At 39.9% G+C, this 22,540-nt stretch overlaps 2 protein-coding genes across 3 annotated transcripts; both read left to right on the forward strand.

Annotated features, from left to right (window-relative positions):
* Window positions 1–219: 219 nt before the first annotated feature.
* Window positions 220–2,147, forward strand: gdpgp1 (GDP-D-glucose phosphorylase 1). The gene is made up of 2 exons (XM_026311551.1): window positions 220–408; window positions 872–2,147. The coding sequence occupies exon 2, from the start codon at window positions 903–905 to the stop codon at window positions 1,998–2,000; it is 1,098 nt and encodes a 365-aa protein (XP_026167336.1). The 5' UTR covers window positions 220–408; window positions 872–902; the 3' UTR covers window positions 2,001–2,147.
* Window positions 2,148–3,779: 1,632 nt separating this feature from the next.
* On the forward strand, window positions 3,780–15,319 carry rhcgb (Rh family, C glycoprotein b). Of its 2 annotated transcripts, XR_003295980.1 has the most exons (12): window positions 3,780–4,128; window positions 6,128–6,320; window positions 6,839–6,989; window positions 9,065–9,212; window positions 9,347–9,513; window positions 10,465–10,602; window positions 10,727–10,863; window positions 11,031–11,155; window positions 11,322–11,395; window positions 11,943–12,010; window positions 12,702–12,840; window positions 15,236–15,319. XR_003295980.1 is itself a non-coding variant. In XM_026312126.1 (11 exons), exons 1-11 carry the CDS (start codon window positions 3,906–3,908, stop codon window positions 12,739–12,741), a joined length of 1,464 nt encoding a protein of 487 aa, XP_026167911.1. In that variant the 5' UTR covers window positions 3,780–3,905; the 3' UTR covers window positions 12,742–14,151. The 2 variants fall into 2 exon arrangements, 1 of the variants encoding a protein (XP_026167911.1); XM_026312126.1 differs by lacking the exon at window positions 15,236–15,319 and having other exon boundaries at window positions 12,702–14,151.
* Window positions 15,320–22,540: the final 7,221 nt, after the last annotated feature.

Genomic DNA, 22,540 nt, shown 5'->3' on the forward strand with positions numbered 1-22,540 from the left:
GTAAATGAATGACTTTTGTTACCTGTTAATGATAGTCTGCTCAGATAAATGCGCATTTAACTAGATTAAAATTTAATTACACCAAATTTAGCAGAAATGTATATGAATTTGGTAACTATATACTGTGCCTGTAAACTACAGAAGATTATACAAATTAAAACGTTTATAGAAACCTTTATTTTGAAAATTGAACTGGAAACACGCAGCGGAAGTAGCTAAGGAAGCTAGCTAATCCATGAGTTAAATTAAGCTAGCATGCCGGCAAACAAAAATAGCGTGGGGAAACTATACAAAAACAAATATATTATTGTGAGTGTGAGATGTTTGTGCCTTTTCTAGATATTTAACCTATTGTTTGTTTCAGCTCCTCTGGTTTTGACTCGGTGATAACAGAGCCGAAATAAAAGGGTGAGTAGTAACTTAATACCAATAAATCTGATTCATGCTTGTGTTATTGAACCAACGGGGCAGCAGGGTTAAAAAAGTGAACGCTGTGTATTTAGTGTTTCACTAATGTTACAGTCCAGATTTCAGAGCTGTCACTGTATTTACAGCTGAGATGAAATTACGTTATATTTCATGTTAATCAACTGGTTATTTACCAGTAACGTTACAGGTGAGGAGCTTCTCAGATGTGAATGTTTTATTTGCTTTTTAATGGTAAACTGTGTGTAATTGCAGCTAATCTCAGCGTGGCAGCCTAACCAGTCTTTGGGACATTGTGATGGGAATTTTACAGATATATGACATTTTGTAGATTAATGAAAATATTCATTTGATTCAGCCCTGGTGTGCACATTCCTGCTTAGTCTGACCTGTCTAATGATTCAGCAGGAAGACACCTAACTAACCCAATGAACTGTATTGTCAGATCTTGTGCCTCACTGTTCACCAGCAGAACCATGCCGCTCCAGTTTGCTTACAGCAACCAGGACTTTGACAGAGATGTGGGTCAGAGGAATCAAAACAATGACAGGATGCCGTCATCACCATCCAGATTTGACACAGCCATCCAAGCTGGCTGGACAAACAGGATGGAGAGGGGACTTCTGCGCTACCATCTGGGTGATTTACAAACACGTATTGTGCCGGGCACATGTGGCTATGTGGCCCAGCTGAATATTCAAAGAGGAATAGAGAGGAGAAAGCCTCAGGAGATTCTGAGCATTCAGCAGGAGTTTGATGCCCATCAGTTTAATTTTAATAAAATCAATCCAGAAGAAATAATACTCGAAATGATAAAGGACACAGAGGGAGGCACAGCTTCATATGAAAATGGACAGTTGCAAAAACCCTGTAGGACAGTCGTGCTGGTCAATGTCAGTCCATTGGAGTTTGGACACTGTCTCTTTGTTCCAGATCCATCATGTTGTTTCCCACAGGTTCTGACAAGGTTTGCCATCCAGGTCGGTATTGAATCCGTCCTCCTAAGCTCCAGCCCTAGCTTTCGCGTGGGATTCAACAGTTTGGGAGGATTTGCATCTGTCAATCATTTACACCTACATGGATACTACCTAGACCATGAGCTGAAGATTGAATCTGTGGCAGTCAAGCCACTCGTTCCTGAAAGGGGATTTTTTCGCTTGTTGGGCTTTCCTACAGGCTTTTTGTTTTACACAGAATCAGAGGAGGTGGACAAAGTTGCCCAAGCCATCTGTGATGTCACAGACTTTTTTGTGGACGGTAATATTGCTCACAACGTGTTCTTGACCAGAGGATGCCAGCCCTGTGTTCACACAGAGAACATAAAGGATCACTGGTCAAGACAAGGTGTGCGTATTGCCGTATGGCCCAGAATATCCTGCTTTGGTGCCAAAGAAGAGTCTGCCTTCAACGTTGCTCTCTGTGAGCTGGCTGGACATTTACCGTTTAAGAACAAGAAGGACTATGAAGTCACTACGGAGAAAGATGTAATAGATATAATTCAGAAGTATCTTCTGTCTGATAGAGAATTTCTCAGGTTGGAACAGCAACTTACGCGCCATTTAACAAATGTTTAACATTTAGACACCAAAGAAAGTCTAGTGGTGGAGATTATGAATTAGATTGATGATAATGGATGATGTAAATTAAGAGAAAATAACAAATAGTATAATATTTATAATAATGAATAGAATAATGGAATGGAAATAAAATGTACACTATGATTGTTCCCTTCTTTTTTTTTTATTGAGTTTCAGGATTTTCAGTGTGACAGGTATGTGCCGTGTAGCTCCCCACAAAATTAATCACTGCAAAGAAAAAAGTAGTGTCCAAGGTATGTCTACCTTTCTGCCAACAATCATGAGACACAACTGTCAGTTTAGCACCAACATGGTCCCAAATAGAGGTTTAATCAGCTACAGGCTTCCGGTGCCGACTGGCTCACCGTTACACTGTCATAGCTCACTGGGATTGGTGACACTTACACTTTTCCTACTATGACAAAATCAGTCAGCGCAGTTTTATTAGTGAATACCAAACATATTTACCTGCTGGCTTACCCTTTTTTTCCAAGTGGGATAAATATTTGATAACTTATTTTTGTTTTGGTGCTTTGACGTTTAAAAGTGTCTGGTTTTAATGTCATTAACTTTTGTTAAAACGCCAAGATATTTGACTGGCAGACTAATACTTCATCAGTGGTAGGTGTTACTTGTAGCACTTTAGGAAAAAAAATCAGCAGGAATGAAAGCTAAACTGGGACTAATTGGTAGCCAAAAATACATAAGCATAGTTTATTTTCTTCATTTATACAGTTTTGATCATAAAATAATGGCTAATGTGATTGATGCTGTTTTCTGTGTGGGTTGGGTTTTCTCTTGGGAAAAAGGCTTTCAGTTTAAAAAACTGGCTGGCTTGATATTTAATAATATTGGTTATGTCCAACAAGAGTCACCTTGATGGCCATTATCCAGTCATAACTCTTCTTGGAGCCAGTCAGTCTGCTCACTACCACACACCCCTCAGTGGCTACAAATATAAGTCATCCTGTATGTACTGATGTATAAATAAAGGGACCTCTAGAGGGATTACTCAGAGATAAAATGTTTACTTATACAGCTACTTGATACTCACATATACTGTACATGTAATAAGTATATCAATATCAAATTGTACCCATCAACCAAGAACTGTTAAAGTTCATCTCAATGCTGGAAATGTGAGCTTCATTAAAGTTTTGTCACCCTCCATTAATTATTTGTACTAATTAATGTTGGAGATTACAGTTAAAATGTGTTGCTTTAAATTTATAGATTGCAGTTAGCGTAGGACAAGCTTAAGACGAGCTTTTAAGAGTGTACCTATAGAAGTCACACAGTTTAACCATGGGGGCTTGAAATGGGAGAAGTCACTGACGATTTTTTATTTATTAAACAAGAAAACAGCATTTATTTGCTGCTGTATTTTTCCTGTGCATCTGACCTTCCTGACATAATAAATGCCTAGAAGACTGGTGGGTCTAGTTCATTCTCACTATTTACATTTTACACTTGGTGGCAACTTTTCTGTTGTTAATGTATATATATATTCAGGACATACTCTATGTATATGTGTAAAAAGATTATTTACATGTAGGCCTCTGTATTTTGATCTTTTGGGAAACACGCGTGTTTGCTTTCTTGCTCGTTATTGATACTGCATGTTCAACGCTGGACCCAACAATATGTTAGCGTAGCATAAAGACAGGAAACAATGCAATTGCAACACAGAGGGAGTGACTGTGGGAGGAGTGTTTTTTTTTATATATTTAAGCATCAAACCTGCTCATCTTGAGTTTAACTCACAGTGAGGTGCTCAGGACCTTTAGACCACCTGTCAGTTTTGCAGTTTTTCACTTTTATAATTTGTCTGTTCAGCAGCTTTTATACCTTTCAAAATAAGAGAAAAAATTATATTGAAGAAAGCAAATATAACTAACGACAATGGGCTGTGTTCAAAGCTTTAGGGATATGTGTGATCGTCCAAAAAATACTGATGTTCGTCTTCGACTTCCAGCTGTTTGCTTCATTTGGCAGACAGCCATGATAATCTTATTTGGGATTTTTATTCGTTATGATTCAGAGTCAAGTCCATACTGGGTAGAGTACAAAAGAGATCACAACATATCAAGTGATGCTGAGAATGACTTTTACTTCAGATATCCAAGTAAGTGACTTCACTTTGACTTTTTTCTTGTATTTTTAAAAATATGCTATTTTCTAAATGTGGGATTTCTCAGTCATTGCTGTGAGCAGACATCTTCATGCTGCCACATTTAGCAAGCAGTTTTTCTTTTTCATTTCTCTAACATTTGGCTGTAAATTGTCTTTTCTCATAGTAGTAAAACACATATTTTAAGCTTGTAATAGCTCTCTATGATGGTAGTTTTCAGATTGCTGATAACTTTGCTACTCTACCAAGACCCTGACACTCTCAGATTTGAATTTCCCCTGGGGTCTACTCCTCTCAGGTTTTCTCAGGTTTCACAGTCTGTTAGATACCAAGCTAAAGGGACTGTGACAACAAATAAGTGAAGCTTGGTTAACTAATGAAGCACCTCTCAGTGCAATGCAGTTTAACAACACCACAAACTACAGCCTTAAAAACAACCCAACAGGTGAACGGACACCTCTCTAAACTGTCTGAAGAAAAAGCTAACATTGCCACCTTCATAAAATGTCATTTATCGTGGGACTGTATCTCTTTTAGGTAGGTGCCAGCTGAGATTATAAATTGCCTGCAATTTGAGGTGTGTGTGAAATGCATGGGTGTGGTTGCAATACCCCATCAACCTATAGTATCATGGTCAGGAGATCATGAAGCCATTTCAGAAATGGAGTTGGATATCTGACACCCTTTGTTGTTTGCTGAATTCAGTAAGATCTCAATGTCCTTTGCTGCCAGAACAGTCTGGAGACCTTGATGCTGGTGAAGTGGTGAAAAATATGTTCAGTCTGATGTGATGATACCTTCAATATAGCCGTATATTGCTGCAAAATATACAGAGCTATTAAGTTTCACGGTGTGGTGGGAACGCATTTTGCCATGCGACATGTTGACCCGTTACACTGTTATGTTGATGATAAATGATGCTGGCTGGTTTATGCTGGTATCCACATCCACTGTTGTGTGCTGGTTATAGCACATATTGACTGAATCACAGTTAATAACTGGCCACAGAGGTTAATTCCTGTATACTGTAATCACCTTGATTTAGTTTACCACTGTATCATCATAACATATAAATATCGAATCAACAAGTAACAGTAAATACTGAATGTCCTTGGGCTGAATGTCCCTCTTTGATCTAATATGCTGCGTATACATTGTCTCCGTTGGCTAACCCATTCAGTTTTTAACTTCTACGGCCCTAGGGAATAATCCAGCGTTGAAGAGGATAAAGGGAAGTTATTGTGGGGGCTTTACACCAGGGCAAAGGGTCACTTGGATAGTAAACCAATGTGGGGGTTTTACACTAGGGCAAAGGGTCACTTAAATATTTACCTAATCTGTTTTCTTTGATGGAAGACAGCTGAAGATAGATACCTGAACAAACATGTGGGGTCTGTTCAAGATTAGTCCACCCCTTTCTTGTCAAACATATATAACCTGAGTACTGTAACACAAAGTCAGAGAATGCTTACTGAAGTCTCCTCTCCATGCAGCATGAAATTAAACCTGAGATGACTCATCACACTTGTGGTTGTTTCTGAGAATTAGCAACTCTCAAACTTAAAGAAATTTCCATTACATTATGAACAGAAACCTTTTCTGCCTCATTTATGAGGATGTCATTTCATTTTTTTGTTTTGTTCTCTTTTAACCATGTATTAACTCCAATCTAATTAGATGTGGACTCACCCTGTCACTCATCCCCATTAGAGAGACATTTCCTTTCACCTTCTTCTTCACATTTTTTATTTTTGCTCATCACCTTTCCACACTCACAGGTGAATTATCCCCACAAGCACCAGGCATTGGGTCAGTGCCAGAACAGACAGAGAGACTTTTATTTAAATATACCCAGTAGTGTATGTTTTTAGACTATAAGATCCTTGTGCAGACTACACACAGAAAGCTCTAGAGATCAAATCCTGATCTTAATGTCTCTCTTACTTTTATTTTTTAGCCAAATTTGTATCATGTCTCCTTTCCTCTGCCTCAGGTTTCCAGGATGTTCATGTGATGATCTTTGTTGGATTTGGCTTCCTGATGACATTTCTTAAGCGGTACAGCTTTGGTGCAGTCGGCTTCAACTTTCTCATCGCAGCCTTCGGTATCCAGTGGGCACTACTTATGCAAGGCTGGTTCCACTCCCTGGACTACAGTGATGGAAAGATCAAAATTGGAGTTGAAAAGTAACGCTTATGTTATTCTCAATGACTTAAAAAGACCCATTGTTTTTATTCCACTTTCATGATGGCATACATATAACAACAAAGACTCACGGCTCTCTGATATTATATAAAAACCACAACTCTGAGAAAGTAAAGCAAGAGAGATTGCTCCACTTCGATTCTTTTGTCTAACTACTGGGAAATATCTCTGATGGCAATATATTTCCACCCACATGGTTTGTAATGAAAACAATGCAGGGATGCACAGTGAGGTTAATGAGATAGGATGATATGACTGAAGTGCAGCCAGGTCACTGTGTGTTAGCTTATTTCCGTGTGTGTAACACATAGAGAGGAGAATAAGTTTATCTCAGTTTCAGTACAAAATAGTTCTTGAAGACTTGTGGTCTCGATTAGTTCCCTGCTCTGGAGTTTGTGCATTCTTAGCCAAAACAAGTTTTGTGTCATATTTGGCCAGTAACAAATGATCCCATGTTGCATTGTTTGTCCACTACCTTTTGGCTGGTTTTTCTCCTCAGCCTGATCAATGCTGACTTCTGTGTGGCCAGCTGCCTAATAGCCTACGGGGCAGTGCTGGGTAAAGTCAGTCCAGTCCAGCTGATGGTTCTAACTCTGTTTGGGATCACATTGTTTGCTGTGGAAGAATATATTATCCTGGAACTCCTGCATGTAAGTTGGAGCTGTCAGTAGATGTTGATTTGGAGTAGATTCATACTTGTGGTTCAGTTCCCCTCACAGTTCGAAAATGGGAGCATGTCCCCAAGTGACATATATGGATGTCAGACACGTTGTTTTATTTACAGTGGGTATGGAAAGTATTCAGACCCCTTTAAATTTTTCACTCTTTGTGTCATTGCAGCCATTTGCCAAAATCAAAAAAGTTCATTTTATTTCTCATTAATGTACACTCAGCACCCCATCTTGACAGAAAAAAACAGAAATGTAGAAATTTTTGCAAATTTATTAAAAAAGAAAAACTGAAATATCACATGGTCATAAGTATTCAGACCCTTTGCTCAGTATTGAGTAGAAGCACCCTTTTGAGCTAGTACAGCCATGAGTCTTCTTGGGAATGATGCAACAAGTTTTTCACACCTGGATTTGGGGATCCTCTGCCATTCTTCCTTGCAGATCCTCTCCAGTTCTGTCAGGTTGGATGGTGAACGTTGGTGGACAGCCATTTTCAGGTGTCTCCAGAGATGCTCAATTGGGTTTAGGTCAGGGCTCTGGCTGGGCCAGTCAAGAACGGTCACAGAGTTGTTCTGAAGCCACTCCTTTGTTATTTTAGCTGTGTGCTTAGGGTCATTGTCCTGCTGAAAGGTGAACCTTCGGCCCAGTCTGAGGTCCTGAGCACTCTGGAAGAGGTTTTCTTCCAGGATATCTCTGTACTTGGCCGCATTCATCTTTCCTTCAATTGCAACCAGTCGTCCTGTCCCTGCAGCTGAAAAACACCCCCACAACATGATGCTCCCACCACCATGTTTCACTGTATGGATTGTATTGGGCAGGTGATGAGCAGTGCCTGGTTTTCTCCACACATACCGCTTAGAATTAACGCCAAAAAGTTCAATCTTGGTCTCATCAGACCAGAGAATCTTATTTCTCATGGTCTGGGAGTCCTTCATGTGTTTTTTGACAAACTCTATGCAGGCTTTTATGTGTCTTGCACTGAGGAGAGGCTTCCATCGGGCCCCTCTGCCATAAAGCCCCGACTGGTGGAGGGCTGCAGTGATAGTTGACTTTGTGGAACTTTCTCCCATCTCCCTACTGCATCTCTGGAGCTCAGCCACAGTGATCTTTGGGTTCTTCTTTACCTCTCTCACCAAGGCTCTTCTCCCACGATTGCTCAGTTTGGCTGGACGGCCAGGTCTAGGAAGAGTTCTGGTCGTCCCAAACTTTTTCCATTTGAGGATTATGGAGGCCACTGTGCTCTTAGGAACCTTGAGTGCTGCAGAAATTCTTTTGTAACCTTGGCCAGATCTGTGCCTTGCCACAATTCTGTCTCTGAGCTCCTTGGGCAGTTCCTTCGACCTCATGATTCTCATTTGCTCTGACATGCACTGTGAGCTGTAAGGTCTTATATAGACAGGTGTGTGCCTTTCCTAATCAAGTCCAATCAGTTTAATTAAACACAGCTGGACTCCAATGAAGGAGCAGAACCATCTCAAGGAGGATCAGAAGAAATGGACAGCATGTGAGTTAAATATGAGTGTCACTGCAAAGGGTCTGAATACTTATGACCATGTGATATTTCAGTTTTTCTTTTTTAATAAATTTGCAAAAATTTCTACATTTCTGTTTGTTTCTGTCAAGATGGGGTGCTGAGTGTACATTAATGAGAAATAAAATGAACTTTTTTGATTTTGGCAAATGGCTGCAATGACACAAAGAGTGAAAAATTTAAAGGGGTCTGAATACTTTCCATACCCACTGTATGTCTTGTAATTTATGCCAATTTGAAGCTGCTTCTGTAGCAACTAGGACCTTTGAAATCCTGTAGTATGACACTACATACAAACAAAACACAATGACTCTGCTGAAGATGAGCTAAAATCAACTCAGTCATAAGCAGAAAATACACACTGTACAAAATTTGTTTAAACTGAATGTGATCAGTATGTTTTTAATACTAAAAATGAAAACCAAGTAAATAACGATACTTCTCTAGGATTGATGTCTGGTGATCAACCATCTACAAGCATGTCGTGACATTTGTTTTGCTACAACTGTTTTCTTTCTTGAAGGCCAGAGATGCTGGAGGCTCCATGGTGATCCACACATTCGGAGCTTATTATGGTCTTTCTATCTCATGGATGCTCTATCGGCGAAATCTGGACCAGAGCAGTCGTCTGCAAGGCTCCGTCTACCACTCTGATGTCTTTGCTATGATTGGTGAGTATGATTAGAACGTAGTGATACCCTCCCTTAACTGTGTACATTTTTGACTCTCATAAATAGTTTCAATTTTTATGGTTTGTGATTTTATGAGGCCCTTTGACTTTTATATTTGCTAACTGACTGCATAGGAACCCTCTTCCTGTGGATGTTCTGGCCAAGCTTCAACTCGGCCATTGCAAACCATGGGGACGGCCAGCACAGAGCAGCCATCAACACCTACCTGGCTTTGGCCTCAACTGTGCTCACTGCCATGGCCATCTCAAGCCTCTTCCAGAAGCATGGAAAACTAGACATGGTAATGACTGGTGTGTCACCCTAAAGTTAGGTGCTGCATGAATGACTGTGTTCTGATAATAGGAGTTGTGTATATTTTTTAAGTTGTTTGTATATTGTTGTTTCCAGTGGAACCAGCTCCCAGTCTGGGTTCAGGAGGCAGACACTCTCTGTACTTTTAAGGCTAGACTTAAAACCTTCCTCTTTGACAAAGCATATAGTTAGGGCTGGCTTCAGGTAACCCTGAACCATCCCTTAGTTATGCTGCTATAGGCCTAGACTGCCCGAGGACCATCGGTGCACTGAGCTCCCCTACCCTAACCCCCCCCTCCCTTCCCCCCCCCCCCTCTTCTCTCCTCCCACCTCATGTATATTCCACCATTGAATGTCACTAACCTTGTGCTCTCTCTCTCCCCTAGTTTGTGCTCTCTCCCTCTCTCTCTGTTCTCTCTGTACCTTCTGCAGGTGTCCCTGGTCCTGGAGCTGTATATAGCTGATGTGCAGTTACTGGTCCCACCAACTTGCAGTGTCTATTTGTTGTTTATTGTTGCTGTTCTTTTCTCTCTGCTCTATCCACTCACCCCAACCGGTCGAGGCAGATGGCCGCCCAAACTGAGCCTGGTTCTGCTGGAGGTTTTTTCTTCTTCCGTTAAAGGAAGTTTTTCCTCTCCACTGTCGCCAAGTGCTGCTCATAAGGGATCTTTTGGGGGTTTTTTTGTTTGTTGTTTTTTGTAAAGTGCCTTGAGATGATTTGTATTGTGATTTGGCGCTATACAAATACAATTGAATTGAATTATAGTTTATGATGAAATAGATAGTTGAATTTTAAAACACAATGACCTGTGCCCCACCTGATCCCACTTAAGCCTCATTTTTCCTGTTTCACTCATTACAGTGCAGTTAGTGCAAAGCGATAGCCTACACAGTTTGTTTTGAGACTAACACAACAGTTTTCTGTGTGTCTGTTTCGCAGGTCCACATCCAGAACTCCACTCTTGCTGGAGGTGTTGCAGTGGGAACTGCAGCAGAGTTCATGTTGATGCCGTATGGCTCTCTGATCGTAGGATTCTGCTGTGGCATAATCTCTACCATGGGATATATCTACCTCTCGGTATGGTATTTCTCTGGGTTATCATGACCAGGTGTTTTTCTACTGTAAATCTACCCTTCATTGCTGCTTTTACTTCCTATTCCCAGTCCATATTTTATAAAATATTACTCCTGATACATCTCAGCCATTTATGGAAAAGCACCTGAAGATCCAGGACACATGTGGAATCCATAACCTTCATGCCATGCCAGGAGTCATAGGCGGCATTGTGGGAGCCATTACTGCTGCAGCTGCAACAGAGCCAGTTTATGGCAGCGAAGGGTGAGTAGTGCTTACTGTCAAATACAGAACCAGTGGCCACAGGTCATGTTTGCTGTAAGCAGCACAACAGACAAGCAGAGGACTAAAGTAGGAATATTTAATGTAATCAAATATAATCTTTTGATCTGAGAGAACAATGTTGTGATTTTTACTATTTTATATTAAAGCCTCATCAAAACGTTTGGCTTTGAGGATCATTTTGAACACAGGACACCAGCAGAGCAGGGTGGTTACCAGGCTGCAGGGATGTGTGTGGCTCTCTGCTTCGGTATAGGTGGAGGTATCATTGTTGGTAAGGGATAATCACTGCAGCTACCCTACCCTGCACCATACAACTGCAAATATACAGTATGTGTGTGTGTTAATAACTTTAAAGTTACTGTGTTTCAACAAGATGTGTGCGTTTACAGACATTGTGCAGATGAATGTGTGTGTTGAGATATTTGTGTTCTTCCCAGGTTGTATCTTACGATTACCAATCTGGGGAGATCCAGCAGATGACAATTGCTTTAATGATGAGGTCTACTGGGAGGTGAGAGACAAGTCTTTACAGTCATAATGATGTGTCTGCAGTTTGAATCATTCAAATCATTCATCCCGTTAAAAAATGGGATGAATGATTCACAATGAACGGCCAATATGTATCAAGATTACAAATGTTTTAATGATTTCCTTTAAGTTATGTTTCAGAAATTCACTAGAGTTAATATGTAATTAACTGAAAAAAATTGTAAAAGCATCTTTTCAGGCAAAATGTTAAAGAATCTGGACCCCGATTAATCATCCATCCATCCATCCATCCATCCATCCATCCATCCATCCATCCATCCATCCATCCATTTTCTATACCCGCTTTTCCTGGCTCCCCGATTAATCATGAAATATGAAAACAGACTTAACTTCCTCTGTTACTGTTTTGTGTTCCTTGCCCTGAGGCTGTTTTCCCACATCATTAAACTGACTGCTGTCATTTTGCGACCTGACTAAGAAGAGGCAGCTCAGAGCTTTTCATTTTCTGACGCTGATGGTTATGTGGTTTCTCCTTGAATCAAACAGTCTCATTATTTGATTGTTCACAGGTTCCTGAAGATGAAGAGAGCAGCCCTCAAGTCCTGTACTACAACAGCCACATGCACAACAAAGATATGTAAGTGTCTGATTACTTCATCTGACAATAGTGTTCTGGTCATGGAGAAATGCTATTGTCATACCAAACAAGTAATGCAGGTAGCGCTTTTGTTTTGAGAAATGTGCTGCATTCAATGTCCTCTTGGTGGCAGCAGATCCAAATTTGTAGAGACTACATCTGACTCATTGTAATCCCGTCCCTTTGTTAGAAATATATATCCATAGTGTTAAATACTCTATGAACAATGTGGGTGCAGACAGCATGGCAGCGCAGACAACCAAGTCTCCAGGTTAGATTACTGCTTTACAGACTCTGTGCTGTGTGTGATGGGGGTTTTTCACAGGACACCTTCATGCATGCAGGTCCTCAAAGTGACCTTGAAGTTGAGTAACAGAAGTCATGTTTACTGTGAAAATGAAAATGATACTGTTAAAAGACTATAGGTTCCATAAGTATTCATATTAAAATGAATGTACTATTAACATCAGTGTAATGAACCCACAAGAGTGATTATAAAATGCACACAGGAACTTTAACAAGACAAATCTCAGGGAATACAATGTTTTATTTTTTTAATGCAGGCCATAGATGAAAATAAACCTGTTTATTTTAAAAACAGTATTTGATTGGATATTTACATATTCAGTGTGAACAGCAACTATTCTATGAGGTTTCAATGTCTTTAAATAATGTTTTTTTTTTTTTTCAGTGTGGAGTCAAATCTCACCATGGAGCAGCGTGGTCACTAGGCCTCGATCCTTATCACACATGGCCCATTTCTTCCTTTTATCCTCCTGCTCAATGGAAATATTTACGTCATATGATTACGCCTCACCAATCAAAACAAGGTATTTTTCATTCAGTGATTACTGTAAATGACTGGTAACAAGTTGTTACCTTTTGTTTGTCAAAAGTGGAAAAAATCTACTGGTGGAATAAGATATTTTCATCTTCAGTTCAACTCAACGAAGGTTGCCTTTAATTTTGTATTAAATGAGTGACATTATGTTAATTTCAGTCAAGTGATTTGAATCATTTCAATGCTGAGAGGCAGGGAAATTTAGAGAAAACTGCACAATTAAAACTAACTTCAACATCATTGTAATACATAACCATACCTCTTCTAGTTGTTGTGAGAGAAATATTCGAAATAATCTTTTGTATTATGTTTGCTTCAGACTCACATGAGACAGATTTAAGAAATTTCTATTGGAGCTTTCACGTCTCTGTTTTTCCTGATTTGAATTGTTTCTGTCTGTGGGACCTAATAGACTGCAGGTGAAATATTAAATATATTATATATTTATGTTTCCTTTATGTTTGTTTTCATAGCTGCATCTTTTCATTGTTGCTATCATAATACTCAATTGGGATTTTCTACTGTACAATAAACTGAAATGTACTGAGTCATGTACCATGTTAGTGATTATAAACTTAAAAAAATACAACACTTAATAACCTGAATTATTATTATGCTCTTACGTGCACTATTTAATTAAACTTTACATTAAATGCTGTATGTAGCATTTATTAACATTATCTAAACTTTTAATAATGTTTATATTGTAACACACTATAACATATTAGTAGGCACATATAAGGATATTTCAAAGCGTCTATTGATATAAAGTATCTGTCAACAATTAAAACATCTGTGGAAGTTAAAAACTATTTCATTATTAGCTTTTAACAATGTATAAATCTGAAAATGAAAGATTTTGTCAAATGCTGACACATATACATTTACACATTGTGCACAGTGGAATATTTATTTTTTATAAAATCACACCCAGTAGGTTAAATTGCTCTTTGGACTCAAAAGTCACAATGAAAACGTCGCAGGCACTCTGAAAAAGAAAGAAACGTTTTTACACTTTGGATTTTTGTTGTCGTTTATATTGCCTTTCAGATTTGATTCCTATACATTTCCTAGTGAAGACATTTAGTCTGCATTGGATAGAGGCTTACAGTGCTCTGTGATTTCTGTAACCTTCTTTCTGCACATACACCTGCACCTTATTTGTTGTCAAATCTTGTGCTACTCAAATGTCTGTTTATTGTTTCAATACTGTAATGAAGGCTCCTAGCTGAAAGGCATTGGTGTCAATCATGTAATCTTTGTCCTTTGAAAAGAAAATATTTTGCCAATGGCAATGTAGTTTTGAAAACAAATAAACATTTATTATTATCAAAATTGTAATTGAATTATGTACACGCCTAATTTTTTATAATTTTTTTAAAATAAAAGCAAAACAATAATAATGGATTAAAGATTAAATGGATACAAATTTTACCAATAAAAACCTTACCCAAGAGGAAGCATTTTTCCCTTGTTCAAGAGGCCTCCAGTGTTTCCTCTCTAGTGGGGTCAGACTGAGGCCAAAGGTCACAGCCTCATTGCTCTCCCGGGACATTACTGACCAAAAACAAACTAGAGATCAGCCTCTTTATCATGACCTCAGAGCAAAGGGCAGCAAAAGAGCAAGTTCATTGACAGGGCTCCACACATGGAGAGAAGTCCTGTGGATTCAGACTGTGAGTTACTCTTTTATTTTTGCATGAGGATGATTTGGAATGTGGGGGAACATGGGCAATCTTCTAAAAGACGGATCTTCGGTACTGGTTTGTCTGTGAATAAGGAAAACTATTTTACGACTCAACTTATTTCTGTATCTGATAATTAGATCCTCCACCCATCATTTTCAGATAACAGCTGTAATTTCCATGAGCTCTGATTTACTGTCCACCTGGATGTGGCGTTCCAGCAGCAGCTCACTGTGGCAGCGTGGATGATTCCCCCACAAGTAACGGCGAGGAAATCCATCTCTTTGTCCAGTCTCTTTGCTAACAAAGGCAGACTTAGAGCTGTTTTCTTTTGTCATCAGTAACATGTTAGAGTAAAGGAGGTAATGGTGCCACAAGTGCTCCAATTAAATGAGATGCAGCCCTGCTGGGAAGAAAGGCTCCCACATTGCCCTCAAATCCCCCCCCCCCCCCCATTACTTGCACGTATACACACACTGAAAATGGGCCTGTTCTCATCCTACCCCCATGCAGTTCACACCCAACTCTGCTCATGTATATTCATCAGCCACTTAAAGGGCAAATGCAGAGGCCTGTTAAAACTAAATCAGACTTATTTCTGAATGATACCAGGCCTTCCCCTCTGTTTAGGGTTTAGGGTGCCTGGCCTTACAGCATCATGACAGCCACGTTTGAATAAGTTTACCCTCCTTTTGACAGGCGCTGACCACTAATGTGACTTCTACAAGGGAAAACACAAACTGTACAGCAGGAACTGAGGGGAGCAGAGACACCACAGAAGGCGAGATGGAAAAACTTGAGGAGGCAAAGGGGCATGAAAGGGGGGAGGGGCAGACAGAGAAAGAGGCCTCACTTCCATTGCTGATGATGACTGACTGCCTGCCATCCGGGCTCAATCATGATATTTGATTGACAGGGCAAGAGAAGCAGAGGGTGGGAAAGAGAGTGCAGGACGAGAATCGAGAATGGGAGCTGCACAAAACAAAGTCTCGTACAAGGGGACACAGAGACACTCATTAATAATAAAGGCCATACCAGGATAAGTGTGTTTTCTCTGCATGCCAGCGATGTTGTTTGCAATCGGAGATTAGTTTGTAATCTTCTATACATGCAACATGAAATGTACAGAACACTAGAAGTCTAAATACAACGTGGGAGGTCGTGTCAGAGCACCTGGTTGTGGCTACATGGACTTTTGTTCTTTTATTTTTCTTTCATTGTTCAAAGAAAACAGTGTCATGGTCATTATGCTGCACACATGCCTATTCATCTGCAGTGTAGGGATATGTGTCAGTCACTCTGCAGTAAAACACCACTGAATTCATTTTACAGTAATGAGGATCTGTAGCGCCTACAAAGGCAGTCAAGAATCCACGTTCACTCCCTTTTTAGGAGAGCTGTAAAAGGCCCGATTGAAAGCATCCACAAGTCCATAAAACTGTTCATAAACTATTCAAGCTCTTACCCTTTTTTTCTGGGTTTAATCTGCTGACGTTTCGTGCAGCTTCAGTATCCCATAAAGGTTATTTCTCAGCAGGTGCATGATTTCCAAAACCTTTTTGAACATTTAGATCTGGACTGTTTTTGATGCCCGTTTATTAGTGAGTACCATAAAACACATACTGCCGTCTCCACCTTCATCAATAAATACGTGTTCAGTTATGAGGTACTTGTACTTTACTTGAGTATTGCTATTTTATGCTACCTACTGCTGTACTACTAAATTTCAGTGGAAAATGTTGTACCTTTCACTCATTGTATTTATTTGATAGTTCTATTTAAGATGAGATGAGAAAACCTTTATTTGTGCCACTATGGGGAAACTGCATTGTTGCAACAGCAAAGTACAAGTACACAGCAGAGTGCCAAAAGTAGCATAGATGTAACATAAATAAGAAATTAAAAATATTTGAAAAATACTAAGTGGAATAAAACTATAAAGCTACAAAAGCTGTAAGTGTGCCACACCAACATTATTATTTCATAAAACATGATGCTGTGTTGTAGATTAAACTACTCACCAGTAATTAAAGCTGTAAAAACTTTACAATTTCACATGGTAATGCATCAGTAATAGTAATACACAAGAAATGAAAACCTTAATGTTATGAACGAGAGGATTTCGTATCATGAGTACTTTACATTTAGTGGAAAAAATATCTTCCACTCTGATACTGAAACGTACTTAAGTAAAGTCTTCTGCCACTGGACACACGTGTCAGTTCTTAATTTGGGAACCACTGGATTAAAATTGCATGTTTAGCAGCATGTCAATATAAAGTAGTTAAAATCAGCTCAAAATGCTGCTTGGTCATGAATGTAGTTAAATTAATAATTTCACTTACATGGGATATTTTTCTGCAAAAGCATTGACTTGATTTAATGGTTTTTAATACTGTGCATCACATTACACTTGATGTGGACTATGTTGTAGGCTACTTTTAATTGAGTAAATAATCCGAGCACTTCTTCCACCACTGCCTGTCACTTTTTATTTCCTTCTGAGCATGCTGTCAATGAACCTCTCCGCTCTGTGCACCCCAGGCCTCCCCAGGCCACTAACTGTCCACAGAGGCTGTTTAAGTGTCCCTATCGGCCCACAGCGGAGAGGAACAGCAGATTAACCATGATCCTATCCGCTCACCGCTAGCCCCTTCATACGCTCCGTTACACCAGCTTTTAAAAGGAGGAGGGCACGCCATTCAGGCCCGTGATATGAATCCCAGACGTAAGGACAAGAACAGAGCTTTCACCCTCGTTTTACAGAAAAGACCCCTTTCTGGCACCCTCTAATTCTGGTTGCTACGGGCTTCTGGGTTCAATGGTGGACTCCTGTTGTGAGCGCACAAAGCCTCTCAGTCATCCGGCGGTGGTTGCTAGGGGAGGCAGAATGTATGGGGAGGGACGGGCCGCCGTTGTCCCAGACGAAATGTCTCTCTTAAGGCGGCCCAGATCTGGTGATTGACAGGTGGCTACACGCTCCACTGCGGATCACCCGGGAGGTCTGGAGGCCTTATATCTGTGACCGTGTGTGTCTGGATAAGTGTGTGTATGTGTCTGTGACAGGTTACGTTGTTTGGCAGGGTGAGCAGAGGGGGTTCGGGAGGGGGGCATATAGCTCATAGGTTTCTGTCATTATGAAAGTGGCACTGTGTATTACCTGTAGAGGGAGCTGCTTCTTGCTTCAGATGCTCAGCCACCCCACCGTGTTGGTGTGTTTGTTCAGGCCGTGAGTCTGGCGGGCAGTGGTGCACATGCTTTCCTGAAGTAGAAATACCAGTGAACATAAATCATGCATTCAAAATCCTAATCCAAACCTCCTTCCAGGCCAGAATATGTTTTGCTTAACTTGCAGGTTTGGGCTTCACTGTGCAGAATGATGCTCATGCTGCTTCTGTTTCCACATTCATTTCTGTATGGGTGTAGTTTCTCTGTGCTTACGTTAAATCTGAAATGGTAAAACTTTACATATATACAGTTTCTGTATTTTTCAAGGAGGAAGGAGGATAAAAAACCAAGATGAGATCAGTGAAGATTGCAAACAACATATCAGACGCAAATTATCATCACTGTGTTTTGCTGGTTTTAACTGCTTTAAATAATGTTAGGTAGTCCAGTCTGGTGGTTCACCAACAATGGGACAGGCCCTTAACAGTTCACTAAATAAATCCACTCATGTCTAAATTAAGACTGTTTTAAAACATTAGTGTCATTTCTGGCTAAAACAGATAAAACATTAGCAAATAAATCAGAATTAAAAATTAAAAACTGAACATGGTTAGTCAAATATTTACCATCCGATGTCTTGTATTGCTGATTCTTGGGAAATACATAAATAAATATTGAGAAATTAATGAAGGATAATGGTACACACAGTAATATACAATATGTTATTCATGCTCATTGGTGTTATAAATGTAAATGAACAGTTAGTTTGCAGAAGGAAGTGTAAATGTAAATAAGAGAGAAGGGATTTTAGGAGGAGAATTTAAAGATGTGGGATTATCTGGGATTACTGATATTCAGATTTGTATCTTTCTTCCTCGTGTGGGAACCATCATCTTGCCAGTCTCTAGACACCAGCGGTCTCTGTTTCCTCCTCCAGGGCCACGGAGGTGAGTGGGAACAGACAGGGTAGGACCTGGGGATCTAAAGGGGTTCACACAAGACACGGTCTCCCCTCAGATAGACATCTGGGACTGTCTGGGTTCTGCACTCCCAGACAGGGAGCCCTTCCACCCATCAGATGTTGTCCACGCCCACCCTCCCGTAGTTCCCCTTGACCTTGACTCTCTGTCACCGCCACCCCCCCAGACAGCCTGAGGTCAAAGGCTAACACAGAAGCCACACATCAGACACGGTTTGAGTCCCCTGTGTCCATATAAATGCTGCATGGTAAATCACCCAAAAACCAGCCTGTTGGAATCTGGCTTTGAATTCCTGCAGAGATGGACCCACAGACCTTGGGGAGACAGTGACCAGATATGAAGACTATAAAAACAAATAGTTAGATTTTATTGCAATTATTGCTTCAATTCCTCATCCTCCAGAAATATGCACTTAAACTAAACATGAAATAGAACATTTGGCCCACATATATTTTAGTCAAAATTTAGCTCAAACACCAACTTTACATTTTACTCATATGGGGAATCAGCTAGCATCAAGCAGCCATGCTGCACTTTACCTTTCACCTTCGACTACTGATTCACATCTTCCTCAGCCAATCACAGCAGAGCTACAAGCATGTCAGGACTGATTTGCGAGAGATGGGAATGGCTACAGCCTCATGTGGCTTTTTGAAAAATGCCAACCCACAGAGTGCAGCTCTGATGAGCCTTTCCATGCCTCATGTGAGCATGCGCACAGCACCGTTCTCCATATGAGCTCATCTCTCTTTCTCCCACATACGATCAATCGCTTTTTACCTTCATTCCTGTAGCTTGGACCTCTTGTCTTTGGAAGAATAGAAATGCATTTCTGTTTCCTTTATCAAAAGAAATATCCTCAAGATTGTGTCACTGAGCTGTCATACCATTCTCCCTCTACCCAGATATGTGAGTTTGTAAATCAGCTAATTCCTTTGGAAGACATTTTGTTGTCTAACAGGCCAAGCCCCACAGCACTGGACACTTCTGATCTGTGACACAACGTGAAGCGTGATGATGGGAGAGGACAAAGACAGAGTTTGTCTCCATGTACACAGCACTAATGTGTACATGTGCAAACATGAGCACACACAAAACCTTCTCTCCTCTTTCAGCCACCCTGGGGTGGGGATCAGCTTAGACACACAGGCCAAAACAGCAGTAGTGCAAAATACAATCTTTGCAGGTGCAGATTATCACCTGGTGCTTTTTAACCCCTTGATTTCTTTAAAGGATAAATGTATTTTTAATTAGCAATAAGTAAAATATATATCAAAGCACATCGGTTTAGGCATAAATACAGTAATAATATAAATAAATAAAACATGATATTGGCTATTGGTTCATTTTATTTGAACTGTGAGCTTTTCAGGGTACAGCCCTTTTCTTGCTATTTGTCTTTTTGAGTGTTGTCAGTGTCATTTTATCACTAATGGCTTTTTGAATTTTAATTCTTTTAAGATAAGAAAACCTTTATTTGTGCCACTATGGGGAAATTGTATGGTTGCAACAGCAAAGTACAAGTACACAGCAGAGTGCCAAAAGTAGATGTAAGATAAATAAGAAATTAAAAATATTTAAAAAATACTAAGTGGAATAAATCTACAAAAACTTTAAGTGTGTTTTGAATATTTAACAGCATTTACTATTTAAAATATCACGTCTAATTTTAGTTTTCATTTTAACGTCCCACCAAAACAAAAAATGTCGTTAATTAAAACGCTTTTTTCTTTTTTTTCCTTAAAACGGTTATAAGAAATACCACAGACTGCAAACGGCGTCCAGTTGTTTATTTGTAAAGAAATATATTTATTATCACACTCACACACACACACAAACACCTAACATAAACTGTATCTACTTTCTCTATAGGATTTCTATCATTTTCGCATTAGTTATTCACAACCCACGTCTTATCCGCTGAGCCTTCAAAATAAAATGTTTCTAAAATAACATCCAACCTACCTATACACTCTTTATTGTGAGTTACTGTTATTACATATGATTTTAAGTGGCAGTCATGTGTGTGCTATGACACCTATAATAAAAGCCAACACGGAGCTGGTGTAGGTTTTGCACCTACAGCACATCATTCCCATTAACTGTATTACAGCCCGGGAACGAGCTGCAGCTGATGGTGGAAGTGATGGTGTCACACACCAACCAAGAGACGCATCGCAGCTATAAACACGTGTTTAAATCAGCTAACAGAAACAAGAACGAAAAACAAATCTTCTAAATTAAAAATATACATGTAGGCCTGTAGATCTGAACTCGATTTGATCACTGAATCTTTAAATTGACTTTGATCTACGTGAATATTTTTTGATAAAGGTCTTTGCATTTTCCTAATATCAGATTTACACGGGCAGCACCAGAGCCCGCTGATCCCCTACAGATGAATATTTCTAGAGCGCCTTATTTCTCTCTGGCTAATTATCTTATGGAGCTATTTTTCACAGGAAAGGTCTGTAAACTTTGTCCTGTGGTGAAGCTGAGGTGGTTGGTAAATGAGTTTGTTCATCTGCTCCAGGATCAGTTTTTGCTCACACCTTGATACTGACCCCAAATCAGAAGTTTCTATTTTCTCTTTCTGAGAATCACATAGAGCTGCAACAGATTTGACTCCAGTTTGAATTAGCAGCGTTAAGCACAAATTTAAAATACAAACTTCAGCTAAACTGATAAATAAATAAGCATAACCTATAGCTCTAATGCACATAAGTTCTACTTTCTACAGAAGGAATTAACTCACTCGGATGATATTAATGCTTTCATTGCTACATAAAGTCCTTATATATGATAAAATTATTTTTCATACATGCCAACAGACAGTTTCAGCTGGTATCAAAAACACTGAAGTAAATGAAGTATAGAAGAAGGTGACATGTAAAGATATGGATATTTTTTATATATATATGTATATTATTCCATTATTCTCATTGAAAGTCTAAGGAAACCAAAACCATGAGGTTTAGGCATCAGATCCTAGAGGAGAAAACAACTGATACCCAAACTCTTTGGGAGCAGGCATGGCCCCCCTGTTATTTCAAAACAGCTCCTCTGAATTCCCAAAGTGAAGGGGTCCGGTGGCAGGGCTGTGTGGAGAGTGTGTGCCTCCAGTAAAGGACTGCACAGCGGCTCCTCAGAAGCAGCAATGGCGTCCGACGGTGCAGGAAGGACATGTAGGATACATTAAATCAGCCCAGGTCTGACTGAAAGGCTGCCAGGCAGCTCTTGACTGATACTATTCACATCCTGGGAGAGAGGTCAATGTCAGAGGAGTTCACAGGCCCCATCTCCATTCTTATGCAAAAGGATCATATACAGAGCCTCATTCAGCGACTGGGAAGGCATAAACAGCTCCTATACTGACTTTCCCTCCAAAAGATGTGGACTCCTCAACTTGAGCTGTCCCGCCTTTTTTGTTTCTTCCTTTGCACAAGTGGAGGCTTGTTGTGAAGCTGTGGATCTGGAAGTCCTTAAGCTTTTCTGCCGAAGATAAAATGGTGTTGATGTTTTTCTGGATGAAAAGAGATAAATGCATTAGTTAATATTGTTGAAGCTGCGATTTTTCTAAACGTCCTTATAAAAAGGGCAAACAACACGAACCTGCTGCTTTTTCCCTAGTGATTTCCGAGTAACCACACTTTAAATCAGGCTTCTCTATATTTATACTTCTACATGTGTCCGTCTCTAAGTCCAGAGGTCACTCGGGAATAGTAGGAAATAGCCACTTAATTAGCCACCCTTGACCTTTGGCTCGGGCTCAGGCAGCTCCTGACCCCGGCGTCTCTCTCGCCTGTTTATTGTCCTCTGGGGGACTGTCCAGATCATGACACCTGATCCCTGCTGA

This window comes from Mastacembelus armatus, chromosome 6 (genome assembly GCF_900324485.2).
Source record: "Mastacembelus armatus chromosome 6, fMasArm1.2, whole genome shotgun sequence".
NCBI lineage: Eukaryota > Metazoa > Chordata > Actinopteri > Synbranchiformes > Mastacembelidae > Mastacembelus > Mastacembelus armatus.

Bases quoted from the DNA above. Each gene is read 5' to 3' on its own strand.
- gdpgp1 (XM_026311551.1), top strand. From the start codon at position 903: ATGCCGCTCCAGTTTGCTTACAGCAACCAGGACTTTGACAGAGATGTG.
- rhcgb (XM_026312126.1), top strand. From the start codon at position 3,906: ATGGGCTGTGTTCAAAGCTTTAGGGATATGTGTGATCGTCCAAAAAAT. The intron at 9,213-9,346 runs GTGAGTATGATT...CTGACTGCATAG, and splicing joins TGATGTCTTTGCTATGATTG to GAACCCTCTTCCTGTGGATG. The intron at 10,603-10,726 runs GTATGGTATTTC...GATACATCTCAG, and splicing joins TGGGATATATCTACCTCTCG to CCATTTATGGAAAAGCACCT.